The 17,993-nt window shown below is 40.6% G+C and overlaps 1 protein-coding gene across 1 annotated transcript; it reads right to left on the reverse strand.

Moving 5' to 3' along the window:
* Positions 1-6,455: 6,455 nt before the first annotated feature.
* On the reverse strand, positions 6,456-9,465 carry LOC124153033 (hemagglutinin/amebocyte aggregation factor-like). Its single transcript, XM_046526141.1, has 5 exons — positions 9,408-9,465; positions 8,391-8,592; positions 7,703-7,834; positions 7,265-7,388; positions 6,456-6,548 (listed from the first exon to the last, which is right to left on the reverse strand). Exons 1-5 carry the CDS (start codon positions 9,447-9,449, stop codon positions 6,509-6,511), a joined length of 540 nt encoding a protein of 179 aa, XP_046382097.1. The 5' UTR covers positions 9,450-9,465; the 3' UTR covers positions 6,456-6,508.
* Between the last annotated feature and the right edge of the window lie 8,528 nt (positions 9,466-17,993).

Here is a 17,993-nt window from a genome sequence, read left to right on the forward strand (position 1 = left end):
TGATATCATGAGCATCGATCCGCGCAATTGGTATCGATGACATGCATCAACCAAGTCAGCGAGTCTGACCACCCGATCCCGTTAGTCGCCTCTTACGACAAGCACAGTCGCCTTTTACGGCATTCAGTAAAGTTTTTGAAAATTGTTATGGGAGTTCAAAATACTGAGACACATTTAGAGAACTAGCAACACAACCTATGGAAATTAAAAACATACATTCTGATTCAGTTGTCTTGCATGCCACGTCCCTGTTCCACAAAGTGATCGTAACCCCAACACATATAGACCACTGATAGTCGCAGCACGGCTTTGAGAAACACGCCCAAGGCTAATGAATTATATACAGAAGAGTGTGGTCAAATGGACACATGCGCTCTTATGACAGCACCTACCCTTCTAAAACCTTACAATTGACTAAAGCGCATTACTATGGTTATCTGTAACATATGTTAAATAAGTATACAATGTAGTTTTGTCAAATGTATGTATGTATGTATGTGTGTGTGTGTGTGTGTGTGTGTGTGTGTGTGTGTGTGTGTGTGTGTGTGTGTGTGTGTGTGTGTGTGTGTGTGTGTGTGTGTGTGTGTGTGTGTGTGTGTGTGTGTGTGTGTATGTATGTATGTATGTATGTATGTATGTATGTATGTGGGTGGATGGGTGTGTTGTCTGTCTCCCTCTGTCATACTGTATGTATGTATGTATGTATGTATGTATGTATGTATGTATGTATGTATGTATGTATGTATGTATGTATGTATGTATGTATGTATGTATGTGTGTGTGTGTGTGTGTGTGTATGTATGTATGTATGTATGTATGTATGTGTGTCTGTCTGTCTGTCTGTCTGTCTGTCTGTATGTATGTGTGCATGTATGTATGTATGTATGTATGTATGTATGTATGTATGTATGTATGTATGTATGTATGTATGTATGTATGTATGTATGTGGGTGGATGGGTGTGTTGTCTGTCTCCCTCTGTCATACTGTATGTATGTATGTATGTATGTATGTATGTATGTATGTATGTATGTATGTATGTATGTGTGTGTGTGTGTGTGTGTGTGTGTGTATGTATGTATGTATGTATGTATGTGTGTCTGTCTGTCTGTCTGTCTGTCTGTCTGTCTGTATGTATGTGTGCATGTATGTATGTATGTATGTATGTATGTATGTATGTATGTATGTATGTATGTGTGTGTGTGTGTATGTATGTATGTATGTATGTGTGCGTGTGTGTGTATATATATATAAATGTGTGTGTGTGTGTGTGTGTGTGTGTGTGTGTGTGTGTGTGTGTGTGTGTGTGTGTGTGTGTGTGTGTGTGTGTGTGTGTGCATGTAGCATATGCATGTGTGTATATAAAAAAACCCACATGTTTATGCTTTTCAAGTTAATATATTTTTCTATTTTTACTTTGTGTCTTTGTGGGGCACGGGTGGCCCAGTCGTCTAAGGCGCCGCGATTCTCTCTGTCTTTGTGACTGACTGTACATGTCTGTCTGGTTATATGTGCTGTAGATGTTTACAAAACTCACACCAGAACACTCAACTGATAACAATCAGACAGTTTAATAGATAGCGAATTGTTACATATGAATATTCCTACTTGAACAAAGAAAAGATACTATAATGGGTCATCTAGTATCACCTCTCTACAAGCACATTAACATCGTGTTTTATGGCAGTGTATTGTATTGTTTAACAACGATTGTAACTATGTTACATTGTCTCTGTTGAACTTCGGTAGACGCTCGTTGCATTGTGTAGGGCAGTGATCGGTCGTCAGGAAGTTACTATATTTAGATGCTGGTGTGGTGTGTAAACATCCGGGTCAGTGATGTAAGGCATAAAACTGGTAACTCCCATGAAAGGGGCAATGGAGTTTCCCTATAAATCGCAAATTATCCGCGGCCTTTCTGTGGAGATTTTGTAAAATAATGTCAAGTAAAAGACTGTTGTGCTGTCGTGTGTGTGAATTTTGCTAATTTACAACAATACAAGAACAAATACATGCGTCTGTGCAAACGAAACGAGACAGCATTTTGTTTCTCTATCCAGATAGCATCTATAGCCTACAAAATGTTGAAAAGTTCCAGGTAGAACACTCGCGATATCAATCACTGGATTGTCTGGTCAAGACTCGATTATTTACAGACCGCCGTCATACAGCTGGAATATTGCTGAGTGCGGCATTAAACAACAAACAAACAAGTTAAGGTAAAGACTAAAATACCGGTGAATCTCGTCTCGTGCTATCGCTTTCTCGTCTCGTGCTATCGCTTTCTCGTCTCGTGCTATCGCTTTCTCGTCTCGTGTTATCGCTTTCTCGTCTCGTGCTATCGCTTTCTCGTCTCGTGCTATCGCTTTCTCGTCTCGTGCTATCGCTTTCTCGTCTCGTGCTATCGCTTTCTCATCTCTTGTTATCGCTTTCTCATCTCGTGCTATCGCTTTCTCGTCTCGTGCTATCGCTTTCTCGTCTCGTGTTATCGCTTTATCGCGGCCGTGAGCAAGACCGAAGGCGAGAGAGCGATGCAACAGGAAAGCATATCATTTGTGACTAAAGGCCAATGAGAAGGACATTTCAAGGGAATGGTGAGTCATGATGTTGACATCGTTAAATTGCTCGGACCACTTGATGAGTATTTACCTCCGGTTACGACTTTCTTCCTTATCAAAGAGCCCGAAGTCGCCTCTGACAGCGCTGTTGTTTAATCGGATCACGTGGGTGCTGTTATTGAGAAATGCTGCACAGTACAATCGCTGCTTCTCGGTAAACTGACGTGGAAAGATACGGAAACCCATTTGGGGGAACTATATATAAATGTATCGTATACCCTACACATGATCAACAACTGCTATTTCCATTCTGGATGAGTGAGTGAGTGAGTTGGGTTTAACGTCGCTTTTAACAGTATTCCAGTTATATCACGGCGTGTCAGCGTAATGTGGGAGGAAAGCCCGAAGTGATGCAGGTCTCAGACGTTTACCACGAGCACGGATTTGGTGCTGACAAACCTAGAAACGTAATCGGGGCGAACCGGGATTCGAACCCACAATCATAGGTTTCTGGGGTGCCCAAGGGACGAAAGTCTGCACAGCGAATCGCGGCGCCTTAGACGACTGGGCCACCCGGTCTCAGGGTCTCTAATCTGCTGTTTGTGTACAGTGACTCTATCTTTTAATTCCATGCCGGTTTCACCGATGTAGTTTTCGCCGCATCCCGAACATCTCATAACATACACCACATCTTTGCTGATGATGTTAATGTCAAACCTGAAAACGCGGTCAGACCAACTTTCCACTGTTTTAGCCCACAAGATATTCAGGAGAAACAGTTGCTTGACACGACTATCCAGAAAGTTTGGAAGTATTTCAAAAGGATCAAACGACCACCAAAGCCAAAACAAGAATGTAAGTATGAGGCGACTACTGGTTTATTCAGAGAATGGAAGAAGATGTTCTTCAATAAAGATGGAATCCTCTGTAGAAAGTCTTTGCTGTTAGGAACTGAGGAACGGATTCAGATAGTATTGCCTCGTGAGTATCGACCACTGGTGTTGAACTTCATAATGAAATGGGTCATCATGGATCAGAGGGAGTCATGGCTTTGTTAAGGGAACGGTTCTACTGGCCACATATGCAGAAAGACATTGAACGATACGTAACCGAGGATTGCAGGTGCTTGAAGGATCGCAAACACAATCAGCTCACTAGAGCTCCATTGCAACCTATATCTACATCAGCTCCCTACGAGTTAGTCTCTATTGACTTCCTCCACCTGGAGTAAAGTGTTGGTGGCTAGACTCGAGATTGTGAGACCAAAAGCTGAGCCTAGACAGAACCTCCCAAAGTGCCCATAAGTGAAAGTGACACTAACTCCTCAAAAATGATTATTGAATGTGGCAAAGATGTACAGGAAAATGGTGCAGGAAGTAGCTGTGACAGTAAAGAATCTCAAGTCTCTGATGAGAGTGACTCAGGAGAGTCTGTGGGTGATAGAGACAACAGTGAGGGAACAGCTACAGGGCGAAATGCCTAAGATTATAGTGCAAGTGACGCCAATGCTAAACCCGAGACTGACAGTTGTCAGGTACACCCTCAACATGATGTTTCTCAGACTTCAGCAGACACTGACTTTGCAGATGACGAGAGTAATGAAACTCATCAGCGACGAAGGAGACGTCACAGACTTCTACCAGGGAGATTGACATGGGACACCATCGCGAACCCTTCCCTGAACATACCCGGGGTAACTCTAAATACGATGGGGGACGGTCGGGTAGCCTAGTGGTTAAAGCGTTGGCTCATCATGCCGAAGACCCGGGTTCGATTCACGACATGGGTACAATGTGTGAAGCCCATTTCTGGTGTCCCCCGCCATGATATTGCTAACAGCGGCGTAAAACCATACTCACTCACTCACTCTAAATATGATGGGACCAGCATGGCCCATGCTACCAAACCCATGGTGGTATCAACCGTTCCAGATGATGGTACCCCAGGCACTTGTCAACCCAGTCATGTATCCTATTCACCACAGAGCTTAGAGTGAATGTGTGAGTTCTTGATATGGTGTAAACTCCTCTAGTTTTCTCATTCCTTGTGAAAAAAATGTGTGATACAAATTGTTAGAGTATGATTGTGTGATGTGTTTTATTCAGCCAAAGATTATATATTTTCTGTTTCACGGTCGGTTTGTAAAGTCGTTTTCATTGCAAGTTAGTTAATATACAGTTGGTAAAAAGTATTGTTCACATGCATTTTGTGAAATGTCGAGTCGACATTTATTTAGGCGGTGTGGATGTAAGATTGTGGTGAAAGTTATGTATTGAGATTTACGGCCTAAGGGAGGCAACTCTATTATGTTCGCTTCAAACCACCCTTGCCGGAATTGGCCAATCACATTGCAGCGCGCACTCCTGTATGTGTGTCGACTGCTAATAAACATTTCTTCTGTATATTTTCAACCTGTACGGTTGAGAGGTCTAACACCTCCATAAGTTGTTGGTTTGTTGTTTAACGTTGCACTAAGCAAAATTCCAACTATATCACGGCTGTCTGTAAATAATCGAGTCTGGACCAGCCAATCCAGTGATTGACATCATGAGCCTCGATCCACGTAATTGGGATATGATGACATGCATCAACCAAGTCAGCAAGTCTGACCAACCTTCTCCTGTTTGTCGCCTCTTAAGACAAGCAAGGGTTGCTGAAGATCACTTATAACCCAGATCTGTACTGGTCGCGGGACAGGGTAATAATATATAGCATGACAAGTAATCCTATAGAAGGGAATTGTGGAATTGTTTTCATTCCGACCTGTCGCACGTATGTATAAATCTACAAACCTACACGCGAGTCACGGCTGCATCTCACACAACAGATGTACCATTGGGAAATGCTGCATGACTACGTGTGCTGCTATCACCTTCTAATGTTCAGCCAATTGATCAGTGATGACTAACACTTGTAATAGCTACAGGTTTGTTAACAACTTCGGAAATCTCTTCCGTCACGTTTATCGTATCGACCATTTTGACGTCTTGTACGTGATGTAAATGTATTACGACGCGATGTCATTGTGATTGACTTACTGAGGCAGTTCTTAACAGACACTTCTCATTTGGTGATGATCTTATTTGAATAATTTGTTGTCAAGAAACTACAAAAGTTGTTCCTGTAGAGCATGTTGGGCATACATACGCTCATGCCACCTCTCGTTTTGATGACCCGTGAAGATCCGGGGTCAGAATATGTCTTCAGTAAAGCATGCTTGCCGTAAAAGGCGACTATGCTAGTCGTAATTTTAGAGATTTAATGGGATAGGGTGGTCAGGCTCGGTTTTTCTTTTCATCTTTTTTTTCAAAACAATGTAAAAAGTTTTTACCCACAGACAGTTATCAGCTTTATCAAAGACTCCCTTCAATACAAGTGAAGTCGACCCGTTAAGATCCGGAGTAGAATAGGTCTTCGGGTCAATCACTGGACTGTCTGGCCCAGACTCGATTATTTAAAGCATAAACTCACTCACTCACTCACAAGAATTAAAGTTTCCTTTGACAAGAAATATTTTACATAACATTTCACACTACACGTTACTTACATCCTACACCCGTGAAGATCAGGGGTAGAATTTGTCTTCAGCAACCCATGCCTGTCGTATAAGGCGACTAACGGGATCGGGTGGTCAGGCTCGCTGACTTGTTTGATACATGACATCGTATCCCAATTGCGTGGATCGATGCTCATGATTTCAATCACTGGATTTTCTGGTCCAGATTCGATTATTTACAGACCGCCGTCATATAGCTGGAATATTGCTTAGTGCGGCGTTAAACAACAAACTAACGAACCGTCAGTCGGATACTCATCATAAAAAAAGTATCAGGGTTATACTGACGCAAGGGAAGACCCTGACGGTTAACTCAATGTGAAAAAATATATAACAAAAATATTTTTTTTACAGCAGCATGTATTGACTGGTTACATGTGGGCACGACGTTTCCGTCACTGGATCAAGCAGGTTTCAAACTTCCAGCGCCTGTCTCTGCAACAGAATATATGAAGCTGAAAATTTATGCATATGATCCCAAAACTTCTGTCTCTAAAGTTGCCCACCAAATTCTGTCCTAACTTTCAAAATGGCCGTTACGGAGACAATATCATTTTCACCCTTTGTTCAGTAGGTTTCGTATGTATCACTGTGTTATTTCATTTATTTTTTTTATTTTTTTTGTTTAACGCCACACTCAGCAATATTCCAGCTATTTGACGGCGGTCTGTAAATAATCAAGTCTGGACCAGACAATCCATTGATTGACATCGTAAGCATCAATCCAAGCAATTGGGATACAATGACATGCATCAACCAAGTCAGCGAGCCTGACCACCCGATCCCGTTAGTCGCCTCTTACGACAAGCATAGTCACCATTTATGGCAAGCATGGATTACTGAAGACCTATTCTACCCCGGATCTTCACGGGTTGCTGCATTGTTGATTGGTAAGAGACAAAAGATTTTAAATAATACAATTTAATTGTGGGTAAGTGAGTTATCAGTGTACACTCGTCCTAGGTCCAATCTGTACTGCTGGTCGTTTGTGATTAACGGGTGGGTCGTTAAGCTCGTGTCAACGTCGCTCATAATATCAATCAATGGTTTGTCTGACCCAGACTCGAGTACTTACACCATATAGCTTGAATATTGCTGAGTGTCTAGGGACAGAATATGTGAGACCGCATCATGCAGAGTAATGCACTTACTCGTGATAGTTGTGGTGAATGCTGAAGACACCCTTCAAGAAGTGTGCAGCAGCCATTCTGAAGGTGAACCTCTCATCCCAAGTGTTGACATAGCCGGTCTTGCCACAACGCACCAAATGTCTACCTGAAACAGATATGTCACAATAATGTTATGTAAACAATACGTTGACAACTATTTCTGGTATTTAAATCCCAAATGAACATTATTGTTCTCGCCAGCCATTCCAATTGCCAGAAGCGATTATTATTAACAGGCCTATTATCACGACCATAAGGTTATTTTCCCCGCAATAATCACATTTACGTGTTCATAACGAAAAATCAGATCAACGAATTGTATGAACTGTGTTAAAGAACATATTTTACAGAAACATGAATTTTGACCAGTTACATGTAAGTGACACCATGTGTTTTTTTTAAAGATGTGTGCTGACGTACCTCTCAGGGAGCAACAGAAGAACTTAAATCGTCGGTCTTCGTAGTAGTTGTGGTGATAGCTGTTGACGCCGCTAATAACGCCATTGTGGGGGCATTGGAAAGATATCGGTTTATCAAATTGGTTCACATAGCCTGAAAGAGTGATTGGATGATTTGTGGGTTAATGCCGCTTTTGTCAGCAGTTCTGTCTAATCAGTGGATAAGGTAGCAGTTCAAATGTTCAAAGCAGGATATAAAAAACGTAATTCCTAACGAGTTGAGACCAACCCCAAAAAAGATAATCGTCTTCACAATTCAACTTTCCTACTTTGCAGTGCTTTTGGTGCAACATGCAGCTAGCGTTAGAGTATTTCCGACTGATCTAGTGGATAGAGCGTCTGTTTTTATAAACTGCAGATCCTTTGAAACGTTGATTTTGTCGAATAACATCCTTGTAGACCATTACGGTCATGTTTAAAATAAGAACTGTCAGCAGCTTTAGAAGACATACAAAAAGTTCACCTTTATAAACACAGAGGTTTCCAGCGACGTTGAAAGTACATCGATAATAGAAAAAAGGCGATATATGACGGTCCAAGATTATAGGTCGTATGGGAAGGTCAAAGTGTCCTACCACCATAGTGCTATTCAAATGTGTGGATTTCACTCTGGCTTCTGTTTCAAGATGATTTGTGCATATGTCACTTACCATGCCATTGACATTTCCCTACTAGTCCCGGTGTCTTTTGACAGGTGAACTTGTAGCGTCTGTCCTCATGGTAGTTACTATGATAGCTTTCCCAGGAAGCAATGGACTTCCGCCGAGGACATTGGAACAGAAAAGGCTTGTCAAAGTCGTTGAGATATGATGACGTCACGACAGTGACAAGCGACAGCAGCAGAAACGCAGTCTGGAAGCAGTGAAGGATTTGTTGTTTTTTTGTTGTTTTACGACGCACTCAGCAATATTCCAGCCGTATGACGGCGGTCTGTAAATAATCGAGTCTGGACCAGACAATCCAGTGATTGACATCATAAGCATCGATCCACATAATTGTGATACGATGACATGCGGGGTGGAATATGTCTTCAGCAACCTATGCCTGCCGTAAAAGGCGACTATGCTTGTCGTAAAAGGCGACTAACGGGATCGGGTGGTCAGGCTTGCTGACCTCGTTGATGCTCAAGATATCAATCACTGGATTGTCTAATCCAGAGTCGACTATTTACAGACCGCCGCCATATAGCTGGAATATTGCTGAGAGTGCGGCGTTAAACAACAAACACACAAACAGACACCATTTGCAAGTTACGATGTCTGTATGGAACATAATAACATAATCTCTATCGGCAAGGTTTTATGTGCATCTGGAACACTGCATTCGTACTATTGTTTCAATTAGGAAACTACTAGTGTTGTATGTCATAATATCTTTTATTGACACGGTCCATTATGTTTCGAATTTATAATTTAAAAGAATAAAATAAAGAGGCGAATGTTTAAAATCTAACCTTGGTGATAAATGATACAATACATTTTTAAACAACGGAAATAAATTGCTGCTTAGTATTTCAATACTGAAATGATCTTGTTACAAACATTCTTTTCAATGAATTTATAAATGAAATATCAAACTCGGTAATGAAAACTACTTTGATGTAGACTGGTAACTTTAAAATACATTTCCCACTGCTATTATTCCCACAAAGAAAGAATTATACTTACAGGGAACATCGTAGCGTGCACGCACAGCGCTGTGGACCACATGCACTGATACAGGAGTCCCGCCAGTATATATATACATGTATACCACCTGTAACTGCCACGTCGTGTGCGTTGTGATTGGTCGTCACTTATTCCACCCATCGCAGAACAGTTGTTTCTCTAGTGATTGGAGGGAATCATCACTTACGTTTAAACTACATCCTGGGCGCAATAAAGTATCTTCACAATATGTGACTATGAAAGGATTAGTTTACTGAATATTTAACCTTGAATTCAATTCTAACATTCATTTTTAACTTTTTAATGTTTTCTTTGAATTTATATGTATTAATGAAACAAATTCGTATCGCATTGTAATTCTTACAAGTCCAAGAGAGTTGTTTACTAGATCGCATCTAAACGAATATTCATTTGTGGTGCTGAACAAATGCCTCAGTTTAATATTGTGTCATATTTTCTTGAGTTCTGTTTGTTGAGTAATGTAGTTATATTAAGGGCGCAGAAACACACTGGTCACAATACGAGCTGCTGTGGTGGCCTTGTTCATCTGTACCCCCCCCCCCCCCCCCCCCACCCCCACCCCCACCCCACCCACCCCCCACCCACCCCCAAACGAGCCACGCTCACTACAACCATCCCAGACTTGCTGTATTTGTCTAAATCAAGTGAAGTGCTGCTTTCCTGAAATGTCCTGCAATGTTTCCTGTGTGTATTTTTTAGACTCAGGAGCACACGCTCAGTTAACTACACATATTTTTTTTATTCTAGAAATACAACTCTGAATAAGTTTTAACTGCAGTGAACGACGGTTATAAAGAACTCAGGGGGACCACTAATTATAGTTCGTTATAACCGTTGTTATAGGCATATAGACAGGAAATGGACGGGACCAAACAGTTCGTTATATCCGTCAGTTCGTTATAAGCGTAGTTTACTGTAAATACCTGTCAGGTTCTAACATGCCCATTAGTGTGTGGCTTAAGCTGAACACTCGGCGTAAAGAATGTGCATGAAAAAGTTAAAATTTAAGATAATGTTACACAGCGGACATAATCTGTACCAGCACTCCACTTCTTCGAACACCTTTAACTTGCTATATCATTGAAGATAATGTAACATCGTGAACCATAATCTGTATCAACACTCCACTTGTTCGAACACCTTTAACTCGCTATATCATTGAAGATAGTGTAACATCGTGACCAGACCGCCTCCGTGGTCTAGTGGTAGAGCGTCCGACCGGAGAGCGGAAGGTCCGGGGTTCGATCCCCGGCCACGTCATACCAAAAGACGTTAAAAGATGGTACTTGTTGTTACCCTTTCTGGCGCTCGGCATTAAGGGGCTAAAACAAGGACTGGTCGGCTCGTAGTCAGTATACTGTGTCTGAGTGGGGTATTAATGTTAAACTGCGGCATGGTATCTCAGTGTGCCAGCACAATACATCGGCATCAGTCCGGACTAGTACAAGCAGCCACACACACACGTGCATGCACGTCACTATATAAGTGCAATATCTTGGAGGCGACGTTAAACCCCATTTCACCTTCACCTTACATCATGACCAAATTCTGTACCAACACTCCACTTCTTCGAACTCCTTTAACTCGCTACATCATTGATATAATGTAACATCATCAACAATAATCTATATCAACGCTCCACTTCTTCGAACTCCTTTAACTCGCTACATCATTGATATAATGTAACATCATCAACAATAATCTATATCAACGCTCCACTTCTTCGAACTCCTTTAACTCGCTACATCATTGAAGATAATGTAACATCGTCAACCATAATCTATATAATCTGTATCAACACTCCACTTGTTCGAACTCCTTTAAATCGCTTTATCATTGAAGATAATGTAACATCGTCAACCATAATCTGTATCAACACTCCACTTCTTCGAACTCCTTTAACTCGCTATATAATTGAAGATAATGTAACATCATCAACAATATTCTATATCAACGCTCCACTTGTTCGAACTCCTTGAACTTGATATATCATTGAAGATAATGTAACATCGTCAACCATAATCTGTATCAACACTCCACTTCTTTGAACTCCTTTAACTCGCTACATCATTGAAGATAATGTAACATCATCAACAATAATCTATATAATCTGTATCAACACTCCACTTGTTGGAACTCCTTTAACTCGCTTTATCATTGAAGATAATGTAACACAGTGGATATAATCTGTATCAACACTCCACTTCTTCGAACTCCTTTAAACTCGCTATATCATTGAAGATAATGTAACATCGTCAACCATAATCTGTATCAACACTCCACTTGTTCAAACTCATTTAACTCACTATATCATTGAAGATAATGTAACATCGTCAACCATAATCTGTATCAACACTCCACTTGTTGGAACTCCTTTAACTCGCTATATCACTGAAAATAATGTAACATCGTCAACGATAATCCTTATCAACACTAAACTTGTTCGAACTCCTTTAACACGCCATATCTTTGAAGATAATGTAACATAGTGGACAACAATCTCCATCAACACTCCACTTGTTCGCTTTATCATTAAAGATAATGTAACTTCGTGAACAATATTCTACATCAACACTCCTCTTGTTCGAACACTTTTAACTCGCGTTATAATTTAGAACAATTCATGACATAGGAAGATAAGGTGGTGGGCAAAGAGTAATTGCTAGACGCAATTGTTGAAACTTTATTCTGCACTGTTTTTTATCCAAGATCCGCCCTAGTTATGATGCTTGGTCTGTGAGCACCATTCAGATGCTGGTTTGATTTTCCCAAAAATTGAAATAACAAGAACCTGAATATTTGTTTTCCTTTCCCCTGAAATTGACTCGCCGTGATTTAACTAAACTACTGGTCTAAACGGTGTCACTCACTGGCTCACTCACTCACTCACTTTATGAGCATTGCATCTGTGAACTTAAAGATATACAGCATGTTGTATTTGATTACGGTAATGATTGTGAACCACTGCAGGTGTGACGCCTGCATGAAATACAACAGATGCGCGTGTCTGTCACTGAAACATTACCGGATTTGACAGGTCAGAACGACATTCATTGTCACAAACTATGTGAAATAACTTGGTAACAATTTCTGGGGAAGTGGTTTGGTCAACTCGACGTTTGACATCCGAATGTTTTCCTTTATGAACATCAAGGTTCGGGGAGTTGTGTTCGTGGTAATTAATTTTGTTTGTTTGTTGTTTAACGCCGCAATATTCCAGCTATATAAGGGCAGGCTGTAAATAATCAAGTCTTGAACAGACAATCCAGTGATTGACATCATGAACATCGATCTACGCAGTTGTATACAATGATATGCATCAACCAAGTCAGCGAGCCTGACCATCCGATCCCGTTAGTCGCCTCTTACGACAAGCATAGTCGCCTTTTAGTCTGACATGCAGACCCTGAAACAAATATATCCGATACAGCCCATGTATAATGTTTGGCAAGTCTAGATTACTGCACTGAAGAAAGTCTCTGTGTTCCTTTTTATTATATTTTATAACTCTAATTTAACAACTTTTTTTCTGTAAAATATGTTCATTTCAGACAAGAAATCTACGTTGCCTTTTACGGCAAGCATGGCTTGTTGAAGACCTACATGTATTCTACCCTGGATCTTCACGGTTTTGTGACTAGGTAAATCATTATTAATGATTTTAAGAAATTTGTAAGTAGCTCTATGTAATTAAACATACGAAGTAATGCATTTTCTATTTTCATAATTACTTTCTTAGTTTAGGGAATAATCTCAAAGGATATGTTGCAAGCATGGAAGACCCATTCTACCCCGGATCATCACGGGTCACGGTGTAGGAGTGACGCGTAATAAACGATGAGTGGGAGTTGCTTGTCGTACAATAACACACTGCAGGGAGAATAAACCATGATGGCCACAGCCCCTGAATCATGAGTGAGTGAGTTGGGTTTAACGCCGCTTTTAACAGTATTCCAGTCATATCGCGGCGTGTCAGCTTAATGTGGGAGGAAAGCCCGAAGTGATGCAGGTTTAAGACGTTTACCACTTCGGTGAAACCCACGAGCACAAGTATGGTGCTGACAAACCTAGGAAACAAAATTGGGGCGAACCGGGATTCGAACCCACAATCATAGGTTTCTGGCATGCCCAAGGGACGCAACTCTGCACAGCGAATCGACTGGGCCACCCGTGCCCCCCCCTGAATCATGAGTCTTGTGAGAATGGAACTGCGATCTGAATAAAAGAAATCCCTCGCATGGACACAAGGTGGTCCTATGTCCACATTTGACCAAAAATGATGTTTTTACATTTTCATGTTCCAGTCGTCTAAGGCGCCGCGAATCGCTGTGCAGAGTTGCGTCCCTTGGGCACGCCAGAAACCTATGATTGTTGGTTCGAATCCCGGTTCGCCCCAATTATGTTTCTATGTTTTTTTCCGTGCTCGTGGGTTTCACTGAAGTGGTAAACGTCTGAGGCCTGCATCACTTCGGGCTTTCCTCCCTCATTAAGCTGACACGCCGTGATATAACTGGAATAATATTAAAAGCGGCGTTAAACCCAACTCACTCACTCACTTTTCTAGGTGAGGTGAGGTGAAATTGGGTTTAACGTCGCCTCCAAGATTATTGCACTTATATAGAGACGTGCATGCACGTGTGTGTGTGTTGCTGCTTGTACTAGTCCGGACTGATGCCGATGTATAGTGCTAGCCCACTGAGATACCATGCCGCAGTTTAACATGAATACCCCACTCAGACACAGTATACTGACTACGAGCCGACCAGTCCTTGTTTTAGCGCCTTAATGCCGAGCGCCAGACAGGGTAACAACAAGTACCATCTTTTAACGTCTTTTGGTATGACGTGGCCGGGGATCGAACCCCGGACCTTCCGCTCTCCGGTCGGACGCTCTACCACTAGACCACGGAGGCGGTCTACTCACTTTTCTAACATTGTTGTAAATTTCATGAATCCCCAGTTGCTGGAATGTAGTTTTTCAGTGGTTCTACGTCCAAAAACTCATTAGATGCTTTAAACCAGGATGTTCTGTGTCCATGTCCATGTTCATGTCTTGACACAGATCATGTGACAAGGAGATACTTCCAAATCGTTTTCAGAAAGAACCTTTGGTTATCATTTATCAAGAGTAGAATGTGAACATTGGGAGTGAATTTTGTGATATGTCAGCTGAAATATTGATAAAAGATGATGACTTCATTACAATAAGCTGTCTGGAGTATATCATTTCTCCTTTGGGTGACAAAATATTGAACAGTGAGAAATTGTTAACCATTCTTTCCATATGTTGAATTCGAAATGTGACTTAAAAAACAATCTCAGCTCTCTTTTGTAAAGAAAGAAATTCTCAGCCTCTAAAACTGAAGGAATAATTAGTATAACGTTCGACGCGGGGGAAGAAAACATGCGGCTTTACAAAACCACATGCTGTCGACACAAGGCCTCGTTCTACTTGTATTGATCTTATATTAAAATAACTTGTACCATATGTTCAGGGAGATTCCCTTCTGGTTAGTAACATTTGATGTTGTAATTATTAGTATTAGTATTAGTATTATTATTATTATTATTATTATTATTATTATAATAATGTAATATCAATGTGTGATTTTGTATCAAAATGGAAATATGAAATGTAGATTATGTATTGAATTTAATGAGACTGTCCAACACATTGTCAGTGGATGCCCAGCTTTGGCACAAACACAGTATCTTAAGCGACATGATGGAGTGGCTCGATCATTTTATTACCGTCTTCGCCATGCTTGTGGTTTTGACACAGAGGTTTATCCATGGTACGACCCAGAATATGTAGAGGGCGTCATGGAGAATGATTAATACAAAATTCCTTGGAATAGGCCAATATACAGCCTCAGATGTATCCAGGCCAAAAAACCTGATCTTCTTTGAACAAATTAAATTACATATGCCTCCAGTAAATTAAGTTATACTGCTTACACAGAATCATTTCTCTTGGTAAATGTAAGCGTCTGCACTGTACAATCATTAAAGAATATGAACTGCATCTAAACTGGGCCAGTACAACTGTGAGCTATTTTAAATTTGAAAAGCATATACAAGGAGCATTTTCTTAAAGCAAATATAATTGAAGACCATTTTTGAGAATATATATCCATACTGCCTATATAAAAAAAATATCAGGGATCTTTCCAAGCAAAGCCAAAACCACATGTGTTCAGGAGACAGTTTACATGATGGGGCCCAATTTGGGTGCCAATTCTTCCGTACAATAACATCATATCGTAACATGTCTTAGGTAATATGTGCAATGGCATATTAAGCTGTTTTATCCCATGCCTTGGCCGCATGCACATAACTATGTAACGTGGTACTCGTCTACATTCGTGTTTTACTTATAAAATGATATTTATCTGCCCTCTGTCGGTCTTTTCTTAAGAATGTATACTATAAAGCGCTCGTCAATACATGTCTACATTATTGCCGATGCGTTGTTAACTTTTATTCAACCACGCTTTTACCAAACCATGTATTTGATGATTTGAATTTTCTCAATGTATAATAAATTACCATAATGTAGCTTCGGTGTTCTTGATACAAAATTGTTGACTGTATCAATAAGATATTTTGCATCTTGGTAGATGTTTTCTTTTTTTACAATTTGTTGTTGTTTTATCAAGAAACGATTTAAACAATCCATAATTAAAAGCACTTAAACGTGAGCAGCTAACAATGTTTCCATAACCTGTTACGTAGTACATGCTGTTGTTGTTGTTATTGTTGGTGGTGGTGGTGGTGACAAGATCACAACCATTAGTATTATTATCAAATCATAACCCTGTTTTTTTCCGAATAGAGCATTTGCCCGGAGAATGAAGTTCGATTGTTCGATTCCAGGGCCGTGTGATATAAAAAGACGTTAAAAGATTGTACTTGTTGTTACCCTGCCTGGCAGTCAGCATTAAGGTGATAAAACAAGGACTGGTCGGCTCGGAGCCAGTATACTGTGTCTGTGGGGGGTATTCATGTTAAACTGTGGCATGGTATCTCAGTGGGCTAGCGCATTAAAACCGGATACTAGACAAGTACAAGCAACCACACAGATGTGTTTGGACATTACTATATAAGGGCAATACTTTTGAAAGCGGCGTTAAACCCCATTTTACCTTACCTCACTATCTCACCTCACCTCGCCACCTCACCTAACCTCACATCACCTTACCTAATCAAACCTCATCACCGCACTGCACTGATTCGCACCGCGCCCCACCGCACCTCAACGCACCTCACCGCACCTCACCTCACCTCACCTCACCGCACCCCACCTCACATCACCTCACCTCACCGCACCTCACCTCACTTCACCGCACCTCACCGTACCTCAAGTCACCGCACCTCACCTCACCTCACCTCACCGCACCTCACCGCCCTCACACAGAATCGTCGTCGTCGTTGTGGTTGCATCACCTAACGAGCCATGGCAAAAAGATATTATTTTCGACGATCAGTTACCAGTTTGAAACAAGACCACTACGGCAACAGTGATATGACCATGCACATGTTTGCTGCACACGCAACCCACACAGCTTGTCACGTAACTGCGAGATGGTGTCAGATGTAGTCATTGATGTTACACCTGGGAACTTGCCACAGCCGGGAACGTCATGGTGAGTGAGTAGTGTTAGTTTGACAGTTTTTACCTTTTTACTCGGTGCTAGAGTAGTCCTGACAAACATGAGAAAAAGATTCCAATTGGCAAAATAAACAAATGCATTTTGAAGACTTTCATTACAAAACTAAAAGAGTTTATACACCTTTCTATCAAGATAGTAAAAGGGCTGACGAATTCATCTTAAGGTGTTTCAGACAGAGAGACAGTTTATTCAGTGTGTAAGGCCATATGGCCCAAAGCACAGTTTAGTTTTAACAAATATATGAAAACCAACCTTTGTGTAAATAAATGTTTTATAGACATTGCTAAAGATTTGATAGCATCTTCATAAATGGAATTCAACAAATTGACCATTAATTCATTGTCTTTGTGTGTAAATTAAATAGATATTTTGATCTCAACGTTTTATATTTTTCACAAATGAAAAAAACATGAAACTCTTCTTCAATCTCCTGATTGGTACAGTTGGTACATATAACAGAATCAATATCCGTGGTACTACGACATTTATTTACATTGAAGTTATTGAGAGATTTACCTTGTAATACAGTTAAATATTTTCTGGTTGTAACAATGATTTGATACAAGCATAATGCTTAAGAGATTGTGAAGAGGAGACGAAGGTGTTTCCATGGTAATGCTAAGGGAAAGGTAGCATCTTCTTAATCTGTACTTTAACTTTGTATATGAAATGACGTTTATTGAAAAATAACCCTTTGGAAACGAATATCATTTCCTATTTGCTCGGGTATTGTATTCTGAAAGAGAGTTGTTTATAGGAATAACATATGTATGACCTTTACGGGATATGTGAGAACAGAAAGTGAGTTTTTAATCGATAAATAGGATGTGTCTGTTTGTTGTTTAACGCCGCACTCAGCAATATTCCAATTTATATTGAAGTGAGAGAGTGAG

This window comes from Haliotis rufescens, unplaced genomic scaffold (genome assembly GCF_023055435.1).
Source record: "Haliotis rufescens isolate VD_foot unplaced genomic scaffold, xgHalRufe1.0.p SCAF_21, whole genome shotgun sequence".
NCBI lineage: Eukaryota > Metazoa > Mollusca > Gastropoda > Lepetellida > Haliotidae > Haliotis > Haliotis rufescens.

Coding starts and splice junctions, on each gene's coding strand:
- LOC124153033 (XM_046526141.1), bottom strand. CDS start 9,449: ATGTGGTCCACAGCGCTGTGCGTGCACGCTACGATGTTCCCT. Junction 7,389..7,702: donor CTTCTGTTGCTCCCTGAGAG/GTACGTCAGCAC, acceptor TATCTGTTTCAG/GTAGACATTTGGTGCGTTGT. Junction 6,549..7,264: donor ATTCACCACAACTATCACGA/GTAAGTGCATTA, acceptor ATTCTGTTGCAG/AGACAGGCGCTGGAAGTTTG.